Consider the following 19553-nt stretch of genomic DNA (forward strand, 5'->3'; position numbering starts at 1 on the left):
TGCATGTCAGAGCAAAAGCCAGAATTTTCTGTAGATCTCCGAGACGACATGATTGTGTTGAGGCACAGATCTGGGGAACGGTACCAAAAAATGTCTGCAGCATTGAAGGTCCCCAAGAACACATTGGTCTCCATCATTCATAAATGGAAGAAGTTTGGAACCACCAAGACTCTTCCTAGAGCTGGCTGCCTGGCCAAACTGGGCAATCGGGGGAGAAGGGCCTTGGTCAGGGAGGTGACCAAGAACCCCGATGGTCACTCTGACAGCGCTTCAGAGTTCCTCTGTTGAGATAGAACCTTCCTGAAGGACAACCATATATGCAGCACTCCACCAATCAGGCCTTTATGGTAGAGTGGACAGACAGAAGGCGCTCCTCAGTAAAATGCGCATGCCAGCCTGCTTAGGATTCACCTAAAGACTCTCAGACCATGAGAAACAAGATTCTCTGGTCTGAGGAATCCAATATTGAATTCTTTGGCATGAATGCCAAGCGTCACGTCGGAAGGAAACCTGGCATAATCCCTACGGTGAAGCTTGGTGGCAGCAACATCATGTTGTGGGGATGTTTTTCAGTGGCAGGGACTGGGAGAAGAGCATAGCAAAGATGAACGGAACAAAGTACAGAGAGATTCTTGAAGAAAACTTGTTCCAAAGCGCTCAGAATCTCAGATACACAGCCAAGACAATACAGGAGTGGCTTTGGGACAAGTCTCTGAATGTCCTTGAGTGGCCCAGCCAGAGTCTGGACTTGAACCCAGTTGAACATCTCTGGGGAGACCTGAAAATAGATGTGCAGTGACACTCTCCGTCCAACCTGACAGAGCTTGAGAGGATCTGCAGAGAAGCATGGGAGAAACTCCCCAAATACAGGTCTGACAAGCTTGTAGCTTCATACCCAATATTACTCAAGGCTGTAATCGCTGCCAAAGGTGCTTCAACAAAGTACTGAGTAAAGGGTCTGAATTCTTATGTATGTCATTTTTTTTAAATATATAAATTAGTAAATATTTCTAAACCTGTTTTGCTTTGTCATTATGGGATATTGTGTGTAGATTTGGGGGGGGGGGAACAATTTTAATATATTTTAGAATAAGGCTGTAATGTAACAAAATGTGGAAAAAGTCAAGGGGTCTGAGTATTTTCTGAATGCACTGTATGTAAAGTTGAGTTATTTTACAGTCTGCATTGTTGGTTTCAAATTTCTATAACTAAATAGGTTACGAATATAACACACTTTACCCATGTCATCAGCTGTGTTTTGTACCTTCGATACGGAGAACGTGAGTGGCAGACGTGATCAGCAGAGAGGGTACCTGGATCGTACACACGTTTTGATTGGTTTGCTGTTTAGTATTTGGTAGCAAACATGAAGTAAGTATGTTGAGAAAATAATTGACTTTGCTAACAAATGGAAATGTGGTCAGAATAATAAACAAGTAAATATACATTATGTAAAAACCAGCGTCACCCTCACCAATGACTGATCATCTCATAAACTAAAGGAGATGCGATGCTTCGGCTCACCACCTATTAATAACAAACCAAATGCAAAACTGCAGGGCATTTAGCACATTTTAGACAGTTAACTTAATAGTTATAAGATATCTAGCAGGCAAACATTTAGTTGTGACTTCCATACTTTAACCTTTTCCCACATACCAACAAACGGGTGTGATCATTCTACAATGGTCCCTGCAGCGTACGCTCAAACCGGTTTGATTAGAACGTCCAGCTTCAATTGACCGAACAGTCAGCATTTGAGCTAGCCACACTGTTTTTTCACCAAAACATTTTGCACGAACACAGTCCTTACAAGGTTATGTCCTGAATGCAATATTCAGACATTCACCGAAGTAAAGACAGCATAACGCATTCATCCAAACCGGAAAATGTGGGTTACATTAGTCCTAGCGCTAACTGAGGAAATATTGATGTAACACAAGGTCATATTTAGACAAATCTTAACTGACAGAAACCACAATATGAATGATCTAATAGCTATTACTATTTACAATTCATCATATCACGGGTGAGCTCATTGATCCAAATTGAGTAAAACACTTTGTAGAAATCGAAAGTAAACTGACGATGGGTAGTTTGTGCGCGCCGTTGTTTTTTTTGTGTCAACTAAAGATGGAGGAGACAAAATTAGTTTGGTCTGTTTGCAATATGCATGTATGTCAACTACGAGCTTTCACTTCCCTTCATTCACTTCCTGAAGTTTACACCGAAAGATGAGTGAACCATTCCTTCACCTCATTATAAAATCTTTGGTCTGACAGACGTTTACGCGACACCCGGAAATCATTGTGCAATGTCAACAAACATGGCGCCACACGTAGCTGGCAAATAGCTTAGCATTAGCTCATTATAATCAGTACAACCTTCAAAAAAGTATTTTACACGCATCATAGGTGTCCATTACAATCTATGCAATAATCAGAATGTATTATTTGTCACCAGTACTTGAAAATGTGAATAGAACTGTAAATACATACATACGTCATGCTACCGTAGAAACGACAACATGATATATACAGAAAATAATGCACTTACTTTGATAGGAAAGCATACATGTCCAAAGTAATTTTTTTCCTTACAAATAATAAGTTAGGCAATGCAAGTGCCAGCCAGAAAATGTGTCAATTCGTGCAAGACTGTGCATATGTCTGCATACTTGATCTGCGGAAACATTAGTGAAGTGCGTGGGCTCTCTTCGAAGAGGGAAGTTTGTCTGGCTCAGACATAAATTGCCCGCAATGCTGAAATGGGCTACTTCTATGTGAATTAATGAGCAGGTGGAACACACCTAATTTCAAACTGTTGTTAGAAAATAAAACTTGTTAGAGAATAATTTGAAATTGACAAGTTGAAACAGTCTATAGATAATTAGCTGGCAGCGCATGTTAACTGTCCTGTTGCGTAACAATGACATTTTTTTGAACAGTGAGTGGATTCTGACATCACGTGCAGAAAACAACTCACGCTGGGGCGATCATTCGAGATATTTGGAACTCACGTGAAATGGTTAACTTGATCACCTGGTCACCACAACAGTGAGTGACTCTTAAGGCTCCGGTCTTGTCATTGTGTGCTTGTAAATGAACAACCATGTGACTGGGGACTACCAGTTATCTTCATAGTGTAAAATACAGTGATAGGTGAAATGAACGTGATCCGCTTTATCTCCTAACATATTGCACAAGTTGACTGCAGGTTTTTGCTTAAAAAGTAGCGACAAATATTCAAATGTTTTTAAAACTTTGAAGAAATAGTTCTGACTGTATTGAAAAAATGATCCGTGGCCATTTACAATACTCCGGTATACCCACCAAACCTATTGGGAGGAAGTGAACCTCTCATAGCACAACAAAAGGCTACATCCCGCCGGACCGCTTATTACTTTCCCTGTTTCATAAATCTTAAAAAAGGATGCAGAATCCTTTCCAATTATGGCACAACACAGCAAAACCAATTCAATGACATTCTGTTTATGGGAGATGTGGGAATCCTTCATGATACACAAGGCAGAGGTGCTATTTCAAACTGAGGCTCTGCTGTCTGTTGATGGAGGGGTGTCTCAGTGTAATCTAGTTAAAAGGTTTGACTCATTACCTCACTTGGCTTTATCTTCTGGGCAGATGGGCAGACTGCTATCATTTTGCCGTGATACAATGAGAAGATGCTTCAACCATCGTATTAGAATGGAGATGGCACTGAGTATTGCATTCCTAGTTGTCTCTACGGTTTTCATTTTGCTGTGGTAACAGCATCCGTTGACCAGTAAAAATGCCAATTCATTTACAAGTACATCATAGGCAAGTCCCTTCTCGACCTCAGCTCACTCCATCTCCACTACCAATAGCAACCTGTGCTCTGGTAGAGATATCACACTGGTCATTCCCAAAGCTCTCACTTCCTTTGGCCGTCATTGATTCCAGTTTTCTGCCACAAATGACTGGAATGAGCTGCAAAAGACCCTCAAACTTGACACATTCATCCCACCACACTCCTTCAAAAACATATTACCTGAGCTGGGCAATTCCACTTTAAGAGACTCTGATTTTTCACTTTAACATTATGTGAACAAAAACCATTGATTGCAAAGTTCAACAAACCATAACTCTATGCACAAGGACTACTTTTAACAACTTGCACTGAACATTTTACAAAAACACACTTACTCAGAGTGCATATGTAAAGTTTGGTAACAGAATGATGGTAAGATCTCAGTTTGACCATGTTTACCAAGAACTCTTAAATATCTACTCTGAATTAATGCTCAAAGATGTCTGCAGAAAGAATGGGGTGTCCGCTATGAAATGACACCTTAGAAAATATATATTTTGGTTATTGAACTAGATTAAGTGAAGTGGAATAACACCTGGTAACAGAATGACATCATGGGTCCCCGATCTGTACTATACAGAAATTGATCATTTGTGAATGTCATTCTCCATGGTTATTCAGTTGAAGTTGGAAGTTTACATATACCTTAGCCAAATACATTTAAACTCAGTTTTTCACAATTCCTGACATTTAATCCTTGTAAAGATTCCCTTAGGTCACTTAGGATCACCACTTTATTTTAAGAATGTGAAATGTCAGAATAATAGTAGAGAGTGACTTATTTCAGCTTTTATTTATTTCATAACATTCCCAGTGGGTCAAAAGTTTACATACACTCAATTAATATTTGGTAGCATTGCCTTTAACTTATTTATCTTGGGTCAAATGTTCCAGGTAGCCTTCCACAAGCTTCCCACAATAATTTGGCTGAATTTTGGCCCATTCCTCCTGACAGAGCTGGTATAACTGAGTCAGGTTTGTAGGCCTCTGTGCTAGCACACGCCTTTTCAGTTCTGCCCACACATTTTCTATAGGATTGAGGTCTGGGCTTTGTGATGGCCACTCCAATACCTTGACTTTGTTGTCCTTAAGCCATTTTGCCACAACTTTGATTTGCGACCAAGCTTTAACTTCCTGACTGATATCTTGAGATGTTGCTTCAATATATCCACATAATTTTCTTTCCTCATGATGCCATCTATTTTGTGAAGTGCAGCAGTCCCACCTGCAGCAAAGCATCCCCACAACAAGATGCTGCCACCCTCGTGCTTCACGGTTGGGATGGTGTTCTTCGTCTTGCAGCTCCCCCTTTTTCCTCCAAACATAACGATGGTCATTATGGCCAAACATAGCTTGTTTCATCAGACCAGAGAACATTTCTCCAAAAATTGCCATCTTTGTCCCCATGTGCAGTTGCAAACCGTAGTCTGGCTTTTTTATGGCGGTTTTGGAGTGGTGGCTTCTTCCTTGCTGAGCGGCCTTTCAGGTTATGTCAATATAGGACTTGTTTCTACTGTGGATATAGATACTTTTGTACCTGTCCTCCAGCATCATCAAATCAAAGTTTATTTGTCATGTGCGCCAAATACAACAGGTGTAAACCTTACAGTGAAATGCTTACTTACAGGCTCTAACCAATAGTGCAAAAAAGGTATTAGATGAACAATAGGTAAGTAAAGAAATAAAACAACAGTTAAAAGACAGGCTATAAAAGTAGCCTGGGGTCTGGGGTCTGGCTGGGGTCTTTGACAATTTTTAGGGCCTTCCTCTGACACTGCCTGATGTAGAGGTCCTGGATGGCAGGCAGCTTTGCCCTAGTGATGTACTGGGCCGTCCGCACTACCCTCTGTTGTGCCTTACAGTCAGAAGCCGAGCAATTGCCGTGCCAGGCAGTGATGCAACCAGTCAGGATGCTCTCGATGTTGCAGCTGTAGAACCTTTTGAGGATCTCAGGACCCATGCCAAATCTTTTTAGTTTCCTGAGGGGGAATAGGCTTTGTCGTGCCCTCTTCAGGACTATATTGGTGTGTTTGAACCATTCTAGTTTGTTGTTGATGTGGACACCAAGGAACTGATGCTCTCAACCTGCTCCACATCAGCCCCGTCGATGAGAATGGGGGCGTGCTCGGTCCTCCTTTTTCTGTAGTCTACAGTCATCTCCTTAGTCTTGGTTACGTTGAGGGATAAATTGTTATTCTGGCACCACCCGGCCAGGTCTCTGACCTCCCTCCTTACATGCTGTCTCGTTGTTGTATCGTCTGCAAACTTAATGATGGCGTTGGAGTTGTGCGCTGCCATGCAGTCGTGGGTGAAGAGGGAGTACAGGAGGGGACTGAGCACGCACCCCTGAGGAGCTCCAGTGTTGAGGATCAGCGTGGCAGATGTGTTGCTACCTACCCTGGGGGCGGCCCGTCAGGAAGTCTTGGATCCAGTTGCTGAGGGATGTGTTTAGTTCCAGGATCCTTAGCTTAGTGATGAGCTTTGAGGGTACTATGGTGTTGAACGCTGAGCTGTAGTCAATGAACAACATTCTCACATAAGTGTTCCTTTTGTCCAGGTGTGAAAGGGCAATGTGGAGTGCAATAAAGATTGCATCATCTGTGGATCTGTTTGGGCGGTATGCAATTTGGAGTGGATCTAGGGTTTCAGGGATAATGGTGTTGATGTGAGCCATTACCAACCTTTCAAAGCACTTCACAAGGTCCTTTGCTGTTGTTGTTCTGGGATTGATCTGCACTTTTTGAACCAAAGTACGTTCATCTCTAGGAGACCGAACGCGTCTCCTTCCGGAGAATGGCGGCTGCGTGGTACCATGGTGTTTATATTGAGTACTATTGTCTGTTCAGATGAACGTGGTACCTTCATGCGTTTTGGAAATTGCTCGCAAGGATGAACCAGACTTGTGGAGGTCTACAAAAAAAATTCTGAGGTCTTGGCTGATTTCTTTTGATTTTCCCATGATGTCAAGCAAAGAGGCACAGAGTTTGAAGGTAGGCCTTGAAAAACATCCATATGTACCTCTCCAATTGACTCAAATTATGGCAATTAGCCTATCAGAAGCTTCTAAAGCAATGACATCATTTTTCTGGAATTTTCCAAACTGTTTAGAGGCACAGTCAACTTCTGACCCACTGGAATTGTGATATAGTGAATTATAAGTGAAATAATCTGTCTATAAACAATTACTTGTGTCATGCACAAAGTAGATATCCTAACCGACTTGCCAAAACTGTAGTTTATTAACAAGAAATTGTTGACTGTTTGATAAACCTAACCTAAGTGTACTTAAACTTCTGACTTCAAGTGTCCTGCCTGCCTGCCTGCAATTGTGACCCACAGCCTCGATTCGGTCTTATGTAGCAAAATTTGAAATTGTCTTTTTTACATTGGATAAAAGTAGAGACTCGGATCGACAAAATAGTATCATACTCTGCAGTTGAGGAATAATGGGAAAATAATTCTGCTTTGAAAGTTGACAAACTTGTAACTACTTTTTAGAATTTGGCCCTTGAATGTTTTGGTACACCTACTGGAGAGCGCTTTGTCAACACCTATTCAGCATCGTTCAAACCCGCTTAAGCCTTAGCCCCACCCATCTCTTTACAATAAGAAAAAACTCCAGGTTTAAATTACACTATCTTGGCCTATACCTTAATCTGACTTTGAAAGTGTCCAGGTAGAAATATTGTAGAAATATTTTTTTATTATTATATGATGCTTACCCAGACACAAAATTGATGGGTCATGTGAAAGAACTGCTAAGTGGATGGGTCACTATTGTGTAGACAATTACACATGTTCATGAAATACGGCCATCATCACCCGTAGACACACCTGGCTAACTTGATGAGTCGTGCAATCATTGTCTTTTGTTTATACATACATAATGGCTTTTAATTAACCATAATCCCAACCCATAGCTACGGTACAAACAGATTGCCATAGCTAGCCACTGCAAGAAATGCTGGAGTATGCAGGTTGCTAAAGCTAACCAACTAGGTTCAATGTTAGCTAGCTAACTAACATTAAGCTATAACCTAGCCATGCAAATGGCTTTTTGGAGATACTAATAATATTAATACACAGACCGTACACGTAACGCTAGTTTGCGAGCCATTAAGCTAATGTTCGCTAGCTAACAGTATGCTTTAACTTGCAAAGAAAAAGACTTACAGATAAAATTTGAAACAAATAATATATTAAAACGTAGTTACTCTTACCTGTATACATGGATGAAAGCTTCACGGCAGCGTGTCTTTTCCGTTTGGTTTGTAGCTAGCTACAGCTTGTTTGGCCCATTGTTATGTCAAGTCACTCCGGGTTCACACTGACCATCACAACTTTTTCCCACTGAGCTTTGTCAACGGCGCCTAAATTTTAGGCAGCAATGTTGTTGAGAGCAGTAGCAACACTTTTTGCAGATCCATGGCTAACCTTATATCTTGCAAAGAATCTGCGGTAGCAAGGATTACTGACACATACTGAGCAGTTCATGTTATAGGCAGAAGTGTACTACATGGCAGCAATCCAAACTCCTCTCTCAGTATGTCCAGCCCATCCATTATGTCAGTCATTTCAAATGGGAAGATTCCTGTCTTTTTTCTGTGGCTAAACCAACTAGGCTCATAATTTAACAATTGTATTTGTATTTACAGATGGGATACAATTTTGTTAATAAGGCACATGAAAGTTCACATGTTCCGGAAGGGCATTTCTGCCAAAACAAAACACATTTTGAAAAGCAAAAAAGAAAACACATGTTATGCCTCTTGTAAGATAGTGGCGTGCGACCTACGTCTAGCTTCTTGAAACGGGTCACAAATGAACTAAATATTTCAACAAAACTAAATATAAAGACATTAGTTGCCTGAAGACTTTCTGCTAAATGTTTTCTAAGACCACCTTTTCCAGTTTGACAAGAAATCAAAGCCTTTGCTTATTCCTATTTTTTTAGGATGGGAAAATTGTAAATTTAATGAATTTGACTCCAAATTTGATGTGCTCCTATGAAATTCACATGTTAGTGCTCAGATATTTTTTGACATGCCCAGCTGCTAGCTTATTAATGTACCTGCTCATGATTTAAGTCTGCTCTGTTGCCATTTTTTTGGCCAGTTATCGTGGTCTTTGCTCCAACCTACTGTGAATGTGTCTCATTGTATAGTTGATGAATTTGTACCTTTTGTATATACAGTGTATTCGTAAGGTATTCCAACTTCTTGACTTTTTTCACATTTTGTTATATTACAGCATTATTCTAAAAAAATTCTCATCAATCTGCACATCTCATTATGACAAATGAAAATAGTTTTTTTTAGAAAGGTTAACCCTCACCCCAGTCTGAGAACCTGCTCCAGAGCGCTCAGGACTTCATGAAGGATCTCTCTGTGCTTTGCTCTGTTCATCTTTGCCTCGACCCTGACTAGTCTCCCAGTCCCTGCCACTGACAAATATCCCCTTAGCTTGATGGTGCCACCACCATGCTTCACCATAGGGATAGTGCCAGTTTTCCTCCAGACGTGACACTTGGCATTCAGGCTAAAGAGTTCAGTCTTGGTTTCATCAGACCAGAGAATCTTGTTACTCGTGGTCTGAGAGTCTTTAGGTGCCTTTTGGCAATCTACAAGTGGGTTATCATGTGCCTTTTACTGAGGAGTGGCTTCCGGCCACTCTAGCGTAAAAGCCTGATTGGTGGAGTGCTGCATAGATGGTTGTCCTTCTGGAAGGTTCTCCCATCTCCACAGAGGAACTCTGGAGCTCTATCAGAGTGACTATCGGGTTCTTGGTCACCTGCCTGACCAAGGCCCTTATCAAACGATTGCTCAGTTTGGCCAAGCGGCCAGCTCTAGGAAAGTCTCTGTGGTTCCAAACTTCTTCCATTTAAGAATGATGGATGCCACTGTGTTCTTGGGGACCTTCAATGCTGCAGACATTTTATTGTTGTTGTACCCTTCCCCAGATCTGTTCCTTCAACACAATCCTGTCTTGGAGCTCTACAGACAATTCCTTCGACCTCATGGCTTGGTTTTGAATTGATTTAACCACAGATGGACTCCCAAGTTGTAGAAATATCTCAAGGTTGATCAAAGGAAACCGAATGCACCTGAGCTCAACTTTGAGTCTCAGCAAAGGGTCTGAATACTAATCTAAATAAGGTATTTCAGTTTTTATACATTTGCAAAAACAATCTAAAAATCTGTTTTTACATTGTCATTGTGGGGTATTGTCTGATGAAGAAAATGTATTCAATATATTTTAGAATAAGGCTGTAACGTAGCAAAATGTGGAAAAAGTCGAGGGGTCTGAATACCTTCCCAAATTTGGTTTGGGGTGGTATTGTGTGTTGTCCTGTTCACTGTTGCAATGTTATGCCATTTGGCCTGCTCATTATTCCAAATGAGAATTGGTTATCAATTTACTTATCTGGTTAAATAAAGGTGAAATAAATAAAAAATGTATGAAATAACATAAGGCTAATAGTTAGAGCGTTAGGCCAGTAACTGAAAAGTTGCTGGATCGAATCCCCGAGCTGACAAGGTAAAAATCTGTCTTTCTGCCCCTGGGCAAGTCAGTTAGCCCACTGTTCCCCTGGTGCTGAAGACGTGGATGTCGATTATGGCAGCCCCCTGCATGCACCTCTCTGATTCAGAGGGGTTGGGTTAAATGCGGAAGACACATTTCAGTTGAATGCGTTCAGTTGTACAAGGTATCCCCCTTTCCCTAATGCTAGAGTTTTATGTAGCCTACATTAGGCCTTTGCTAAACCTTGGGAAATGTTTTAATGAATTCTACTGGTTCCCTTGAGGTAAAGAGTGTGTACTAGACTAACTTCTTTCCACTGACTGTGGCCTTGAAATCCTTCCAACCTCATACTTAGCACAGACAGACTACTAATGTCCAGTAACGCGTCAGGCTGTCAGGTAAATGTAGCTGGCATGAGCCAGCAATGGAATTCCACCTTCTGTTTTTATAATCATGTGTCATTTGAGTCTGTCATTAAACATTGAAGCAGATTTCTGATTTCTGCTTTCCATTATTTTTGGCTAAGCTCTCAATGGTTATTAAGGCTTCATTACATTTTGTTCTACTATACTTGGTCAACCCGTTTTCTCATCTGGCATGGAATTGGATTGTTTGTTCACAATATCACAGGTAGAGATACTGTGTCCATGTACTGTGTCTCTGAAACTATACACTGCCAAAATATTTGGAGCTGTTGAATCTACCACTGAGCCCTCCCACACCCCCCTTTGGGACTGCTACCTTGCATCCAAGACAGGCTGGCCTATTTTTCAACTCGCTCTGTTTCCCTCCAAGCTATGGAGCAGTGGTGGAACACTAGAGAGCTATGCACTCTTTTGTGGGTGATTTATCATGTGTGGAGGGAGTAGTAGGCCCATCGGGCTCCACAAATGTGCCTTTTTGTTTTCAGACCCACATACTATGTAGGGTAAAACATGGTACAGCCTCAAATTACACAAACATTCAATGTTTGTTGTACAATATTACTTCCATACTTGTGATTATGTTGATATTGTGCAGGTTTCAGTCAACTGTGAAAATAAAGGATGGCACAGTGTATCTAGGCTAGCAATCAGATCTGAATATTAGCCTTTGCTTTTCTTGGTTTGTCCTCTTTCAGACATCCCAAGGGTGACTGACTGTGCCACAGTTCTGACTAACACTGCTCTCATACATGGAACAATTCTATATAGATGTGTTATGTGAGTGCTGTACTCTGATTTAATACCAAGGCATTTGGTATTGGTATCTAGGCAAAGGAAGGAGCCCTAGCCTTAATTCCAAGCGTTTTCTGTGCACGCTTGGCTGTGTGGATGAGTCATCCGTCACAGGAAGTGCACAGCGAGTGTGATTCACACTCTCTGTAATGCAATACCAGAGTGCTGATGTTTATTTTGCCCCAGAGTTACAGATAAGTTGTCGGTATGACAGGCCAGGCGGCGAAAACCGAGCACTCCACAGTCCAGCAGACACAAAGGGCTATCGAGTGTTTCAGCCCCTGGGCAGCCCATTGTAACCCTTACTCTTTCAGCAAGGGAATTCACAATGTCTTTTTGGCCCAAGGTTTCTGATGGTTATGAGAGATATGAGACCGATTTGACCATTCATATGACAGTATCGCAAGTATCCTGTTGAAATTAAAAAATATAAAAAATCAAATACTATGCCCTCCAAATCCACCCACCTACAAATGGCTGTGGTAGACAGAAAACTAATAAAGACTGCACAGTCCCCCTGTATATTACCATCTTGTTGCCACTGGTGATCTCATCATAAGGTATTGGCCCGTGGAGGGCTTGATTAAAAAGGGGGATGGGAGGAGGTAGATAGACAGGCACTTCGCCGTGGTGACTAAGTATGAGTAAGCCCTATAGCGGTATTCAGAGTGACATCAGTGCCTGAAACGATGGCATCCATTATGATTTTCTAACCATTCACTCAGCATATACCCTAATACAGCTACCACTACAGTATTACTAAAACACTACAGTACTTCAAATTGCGTGTACATTTGCATACAGATCCTCGTGTACACCGCCCCATCCCACCTAGCTCAGGGCCCTGGGTCTGAACTCCCTGTGCAATTGGGTCCTGGACTTCCTGAGGGGGTGAGGGTAGGCAGCAACCCTTCCTCCATGCTTATCCCCAACAAGGGGGCCCCACAGGGGTGTGTGCTCAGGTCCTCCTGCACTCCCTGTTCACCTATGACTGCGTGGCTACGCACAACTCTAACTCAATCGTCATGTTTGGTGACGACCCGACAGTGGTAGGCCTAATTAACAACAACGATGAGACAGCCTACAGGGAGGAGGTTTAGAGCCCTGGCGGAGACCGAAGAGGGAGCACGCCCTTATGCACATCAACGGGCCAAAAGCTTCAAGTTCCTTGGCGTACACATCACTGAGGACCTGAAATGGTCCCACCACACCGACACCATGGTAAAGATGAAGCAACAGCGGTCTGTTCACTCTGTTACCATCTAGCAGACAGAAATGGTCCAGGTGCATCAGAGCCAGAACTGAGAAACTGCTTCTATTGCATTTTTGCATTTACATTTTGATCATATAGCAGACACTTTTGTCCAGAGTGACTTACAGAAGCAATTAGGGTTAAGTGCCTTGCTCAAGGGCACATAGACATATTTTTCTCCTAGTCGGCTCGGGGATTCGAACCAGCGACCCATTTTGTTACTGGCTCAACGCTCTTAAAGAGCAGGAAGCATGAGTTTTTCTCACCCGTGTAACAAAAGTGTGGTCAAAGACTTGAGTTGTAGTACCATCTGATTACCTAGAAGTACAAACATAGCTATGTTTTTGGGTTATTACATATTTATTGACTTCCGGATAACGTCTAAACTACTCACAATGCACTATTTCTTGACGTCATATGGAGGATCTACTCTGCTACCGAGTTCATATTATGTGCTACCGAGCTCACTCAAGCTGACTTACATTAGCTACATCCCATGCTAAACACTTACTTTATGGCTGTGCTTTCTAGGGGGAACCCATTCGCATGGCATGCTCTGGTGCTTTCTTACCATTGGGCTCAAAACGAAAGAGAAAATCATACCTGCTTGCTCTCTATCTAGTACCTCATCTATTCTCCTTTTGATTTGTCCACTTTTCTGCATGTTCTCTGAGAAGTAGGCTATGGGAGATTTCTAACTTTTCCCAACTTTCCTTCGTGCTAGCGCACTAGCTGACTGAAATCTGGAATCTATCCATTTTGTATTTTGGCCCGGTGAAGCGCCTTAGCTTTGGTAGCTAACTCAGCCTGCACTCTTATTTATTTTTATTTTTTTCAGTTTTAAAAGCACCAACCATCAATATGCACGTTTCTGATCGTTTTTCTTTTAATCTGCAGTTATGTTTTAGTTGTGTTCTATCTGGTCTCTAGTAGTTGGGCTCTAGCTTGCCGACCATAACTGAGGTGGTTGGCTAGGCTAATAACTAACATTAGCTGGCTGGCTAGCTTGCTGGCTAAGATGGGGGCGGCAGGGTAGCCTAGTGGTTAGAGCGTTGGGCTAGTAACCGAAAGGTTGCAAGTTTGAATCCCCAAGCTGACAAGGTACAAATCTGTCGTTCTGCCCCTGAAAATAAGAATTTGTTCTTAACTGACTTGCCTAGTTAAATAAAGGTTAAAAAAAATAAGTAAATAAAAATAACTGTGTGTACAAAACATTCATGACAGACTGACCAGGTGAAAGCTATTGATCCCGTATTGATGTTGCTTGTTAAATCCACTTCAATCAGTGTAGATGAAGGGGAGGAGACAGGTTAAACAAGGATTTTTAAGCTTTGAGACAATTGAGACCTGAATTCTGTATGTGTGCCATTCAGCGGTTTCCCATGTGTATCAAGAATGGTCCACCACCAAAGGACATCTAGCCAACTGTCGAAATCATTGGATCTGGGCCAGAGTTCATTCTCCGAAAAATTGAGGCTGTTCTGAGGGCAAAATGGGGGAGTGAAAAATCAATGTTATGAAGGTGTCCTTAATGTTTTGTACACTCAGTGTAACTCAGCTAACATTCTTTGATAACTGGTTAGATGGCGTTATGTATTTCCAAAACTTTGGTTTACTTTAATGTAGCTGTAAACTAGGTGTTGATAGCAACTGGCTGACTCATTCCATGCTAACGTAACGTTAGAAGGCTGGCAGGGCTAGCGTTAGCAGCTTAGTTGGCTAGCTGGTTTGTAACAATACATTTATAAAGTATTGGCTTGTAAGTTGGCTGAAAATAAATTGAAACCAGTAGTCATGAGTGCAAAAGATTTGGTTTAATTTGAAGTTATAGATTTTAAGTTATTTCTGTTGGAGTTTACATTATAGGGAATAGGCTGGCTTGCCGGGTCCTCCATATTACATCACACCCCGGGAAAAACATTTTTTGACATGACCTTCACTAGCCGGGCTACCTATCTGGTACTCAGCCCTGCACCTCGAAACTAATGCCTCATGTATATAGACTCATTGAATGCTGGTTACCTCCTATTCTGTTTATATAATATATTCTCGACATGGCACATCCTAATATCCCTACTTCTGTACATAGCATTTTCTTTTCCAAATTATATACTGTCTATACACACCCCATATTGTGGATTTTCATACATGCTCACTCTTATATATCTACTAAGAATTGTTGTTTCTTATTTTCGGTTGATATATTTTTTTTTATTAAATTTGAGAGACATTCTATTTCACTGTTGGAGATAGTAACATAAGCATTTCCCTGCACCTGCTATAACGCCTGCAAGTCTGTGTACACCGACCAGTGAACTTTGATTTGACATTATTGGGTACTATGCAAATGTTGTGGAACACCTGTGAGTCCTCACGAAATCCAGACAAAAACTCACCATATTTTGGGGAATTTTCACAATGTATTGAATAGAATAGTCCTTTGGAAGAAGGATATATATATTTTAAATGTTTATGTTAAAGCATCATTGAGAAATAATTACTCAGAGATTGGATATTTTGGACATCTGGATGCGTTTCTCCATTAAGACTCCATGTTTCATCTGTAAATGCTACAAAGTAAAATTTGGTGTCATTTGAAGCTTTACAGCTTGCTCTGTAATATTAGTAGTATTTTGATATTTTTTTAAATAATATTAATTTATGAATATTGAAAAATATAAACATCTATATAAAAAATAATACAAATGTTTTAAATATATTTTTGAACATAATATACTCTATGGACATATCAAGGTTTGAGTGGGATCTCTAATAGTTTAAAAGTTATGGCCCATTTTAAACAGATAAATTGTCATAGTAGGCAATGTAACCAACCACAGCCCTCCTTTGCACATCCTGCAAATCACTAGCAGAGGGCAACTATTTTGAATCCATTTTCACATTCACTCTGTTGACAATGCTTACAAATTGGATCATAACTCTAAAAGTAGCAGAGATCCCACTCTGGAACTTTGATTTGCCTATAGAATATATTATGTTTAAAAATATATATTTTTTAAATCTAAATCTAAAATGTTTTATTTTATTATATTCATAAATGAGTTATTATGAAAGTTATTGAAGTTTAACATATTACTGTTTAATCTGTAGGTGCTACAAAGTAAACATCAAGCTGTAAAGCTTCATATGATACCAAACCAATTTACTTTGTAGCACCTAGAGATGAAAACACCATGGAGTTTTAAAGGAGGTCCGGGTAATGCCAAAATGCAATAAATATCACAACTTTTAGTAATTATTTCCCAATTATGCTATTAGATAGAACTGCCAAAAATATGTCAACAATCCTTCCAAAGGACTATTCATTCTATGGATTACATTTTTTGAAAATCCCCAAAATCATTATTATTTTTTCTGGGTGTCATGAGGGATCATTCCTGTCTTGTGTGGGATATATTTAGGAATATTCTTCTCAATAAGATCAATACTCCTTTTGTTATGTAGGATAGAAATATATTCCCAAAAGTTTTTGTAGTCAATTTGATCGTGTTACTTTTGACTTGTTTTACAGGTTGGAATATATGGGACAGTGTCTGCTCTTATCCGTTATCAACTCTGGGATGATGTCATGCTGACGGATCCTGCAACTATGAGTTCTAAGGTCGCAGCAGCTGCAGTTAGTGTCAGCCAGAACTCACGTCATCATATCATGACCAGATCCATCCAGATTTGTCCAATAGCAGATTCTGTGAACTGAAAGTGAAACGTCTCCATTGGTCTGTGAGAGAGGTAGCTTGGGCAACTCTACTTCAAGTTCCCTCAGACCACTCATCCCAATGTCCCCAGGACCCCCCACGACTACCATGGCCTCCTCACAAAGACTGATGAAAATGGGGTTTTAAACATGTCGGCAATAAACAGGATGGGGACGAAGGGCCTCAAAAGTCTGGTTCCACAGTGAACCTGTCCACGGAAGAGGCAGGCGACGGTGGGATTGGCAGTTAGCAGTTCCGGCAGCGAAGCTGTTGTAGCTCATCCTCTCTTGGTTGGTCAGTTTACTCCTGAGAGACCCCAGGATGACGCACACTAGTCTGAGCGCTCTGACAGACTTGTGATATCTCACATCGCAAGGGTGTAGTTGTGAGGACCTAAGGAGTGGACAATGAACAGAACCAAGAAGGAGGGGCTGTGTGCTGAGGGGAAGCAGCCCCCGGCTGAAGTCCCTATAGGTTGGCAGCGCAGAATCACCCACAGCGGGGTTGTCTACATAAGGTAAGACCTGCTCTACCTCTATTTAAACTAGCCTGTGGTCTCTAGTCTCCCCAATCTGAACTTAGGGTAATGAACTCTTTCCTTCTACAGTACCAATTTCTAATATACATTCAATTTTCTACTGCTCAATCTTTTCATGTAACTTACCATTTGATATGGTGTGTTTATTGATTAATATTGATATATATATAGAGGTGTGGCAATAGCAGGAACAGTGGCATCTAGAGGGCAAAACCTGGTACTTTCACACAAATTTATGGGGGGGGGGGGGCAAGTGACTTCTATGGCAAATTTCTCTGAACAGTGGGGGGGGGGGGGGGGGGAAACATCACCAAGCTCACTATGAATACATTACATAGAATGAATAACCAGTACTCCAAGCCGCAGCTTTATACTACTTGTCAAACATAGAGAACTGATACTGTACACTGGCCTTTGGGGTGGACTTGGTGTGGGGTTTGGGGGGTCCATGGGTAGCTTTTGTCCATTAATTTGGAATCCCCTCGTCTTAATCTTTGTTAAGAAGAGGTTCGGTCCAAATCGGATGACTGGTACTATGTTTATTGAGTAGTTTACGAATCCAACAAATTGAAATGGGCAATTTGTCTGCAATCAATTAACTTAATTTTTCAGGGATGGAATTATCTTTCAACAAAATAATGTTGCAGAAATGCTTATCTGTTTCTAACTACAGAAACAATTTCAGATGAATCTTGGATAGTGGGTGACAATCCTCTTTCTTGTGCTTTTTGAGGTGGAACGACTTGTCATATCTGTCTTTTACCCTAATAGGGCTGACCACAATAACGCCGTAGTCCATTGCCTTTATTGAAAGGCAGAAAAAGTCACTTCCATCCATTTTCTGTCCATGGGGTTGAAGGGAAATGTTTCAACACCAGAGCTAGTCAAGCATAACACCTTCCAGAGAGTCTAATATTACCTCCCTCCCTCTTCATATGAAGTATATTCCCTCTCTGGTGGGCAGATCTGGGCTACATGGCCTTGAGGAGAAGAATGTTTGAGATCAGTGACTGTCTCATACAGAGAAAATTGTCCTCTGACAAACTATGAAATGCTGTCGGGAGCCATGTTTTATGGCACCATAATTCCACCCACCAGCTGCTTTTCTCTCCCTTACTTTCATTGAGTTTGAAATGAATGTGTTTTTTTCCTTTCGAACCAAGCCTTTTAAGCTGATGGCACTTGTCATTATAAAGGTGAGCTGTTTTCATGGTATTGTGTTCCTCCTATGTTTTGGGAGATTTCCTTTTTTGCTGTGACTGACTACTTTATCCAGGTCATTTGATATAATTGAATGTGTATGGTTTAGTCCGAAATGGTACCTTATTCCCTGTATAGCGCACTACTTTTGACCAGAACCACTATAGGCCTACTGTGGGAATAGGGGGTCATTTCAGATGCAAACTCTCTTTTATTTGGCTGTGGTTGTGCTATGCTGTTCCATTAGTCACTCACAATCTCTCTGATTTCCACATTCCAGTCCCAGTGGCTTAGTCCTAGCCTGTCTGGAGCAGGTGAAGAGCTACCTGCTGACTGATGGCACCTGTAAGTGTGGCCTGGAGTGTCCTCTCATCATTCATAAGGTGAGCAGGCCTGAATGTGGGGCCACTCCTGGTAGATGGGTCATTTAAGTTCAAAGGAAAATGCACTACACACACTACTGAACACTAACACACTTCTTACTGTAGCCAGGACTGGAGGAGAGAGGAAGTAACGCATGCATAGTGTATTGATAAGAGTAGGCACACCCAGACGCTAACATCTTTCACTCCCCTCAGATATTCAACTTTGACACCGGGGCGGCTGTCAAGCAGAGGACTGTTGAGGATGCCAGAGCCGATGCTAATGTCACCAAGCTGTGTATCCACAAGAGGAAGGTCATCACCGTGGCAACCCTGCGCAGGAGCATGGAGTCACCACACCCTGCTCTGGCCAGTGTTGGCACTGGTATGTGAAAGAAATATTGTCAATTTGAGATGCAACTAGCTCCCTAGGAAAGATCCATCCATTTGTGTGACTTATTGATTATTAATTTCAATGTCTCATATCTGATCAAATGCTGAAATAGGCCTAAACACCAGTTATTTATGATATTTTGCATAAGGGTGTCATTTGATGATGAAAGCCAGTGTCACTTAATGGCTTTTACTCTCCAATCGGTGTAACTTGATATAATGACATGACAATCTGTGCATTCTCAGCTAGTTTTGTTCTGTTTTAACATATTGCCATATAGAAATTTTAAATTAAAGAGAATAACCTTATGACCTATTGAGACAAGCTCAGACAGAAATCATCTGTCTGTGCAGTATTTTCACAGCAAAGGACTGCAGTGAATTGCTGCTCTGTCAGCATGTTATAAAAAATAAGCGAAAATGTGATGCTGTCTGAAGAACATGCATACACATTTCATTTAGATTCAACTGTCTGCTTAGCTGCTGTTTTATGTTTTCTCTAAA

The 19553-nt window shown here is 41.2% G+C and overlaps 1 protein-coding gene across 5 annotated transcripts in view; it reads left to right on the forward strand.

The window, feature by feature from the left end:
* The window catches only part of LOC110520187 (methyl-CpG-binding domain protein 5), a 60764-nt gene that overhangs the window by 28190 nt on the left and 13021 nt on the right, over positions 1-19553 (forward strand). For all 5 annotated transcript variants that reach the window (XM_021597332.2, XM_021597333.2, XM_021597330.2 and 2 more), the window contains exons 2-4: positions 16373-17073; positions 18575-18677; positions 18873-19041. In XM_021597332.2, the coding sequence (XP_021453007.2) occupies positions 16964-17073; positions 18575-18677; positions 18873-19041 (382 nt within the window). In that variant the 5' untranslated portion in view covers positions 16373-16963. The remainder of the gene's footprint in view (positions 1-16372; positions 17074-18574; positions 18678-18872; positions 19042-19553) is intronic.

Source organism: Oncorhynchus mykiss, chromosome 3 (genome assembly GCF_013265735.2).
Source record: "Oncorhynchus mykiss isolate Arlee chromosome 3, USDA_OmykA_1.1, whole genome shotgun sequence".
In the NCBI taxonomy this organism is placed as follows: domain Eukaryota; kingdom Metazoa; phylum Chordata; class Actinopteri; order Salmoniformes; family Salmonidae; genus Oncorhynchus; species Oncorhynchus mykiss.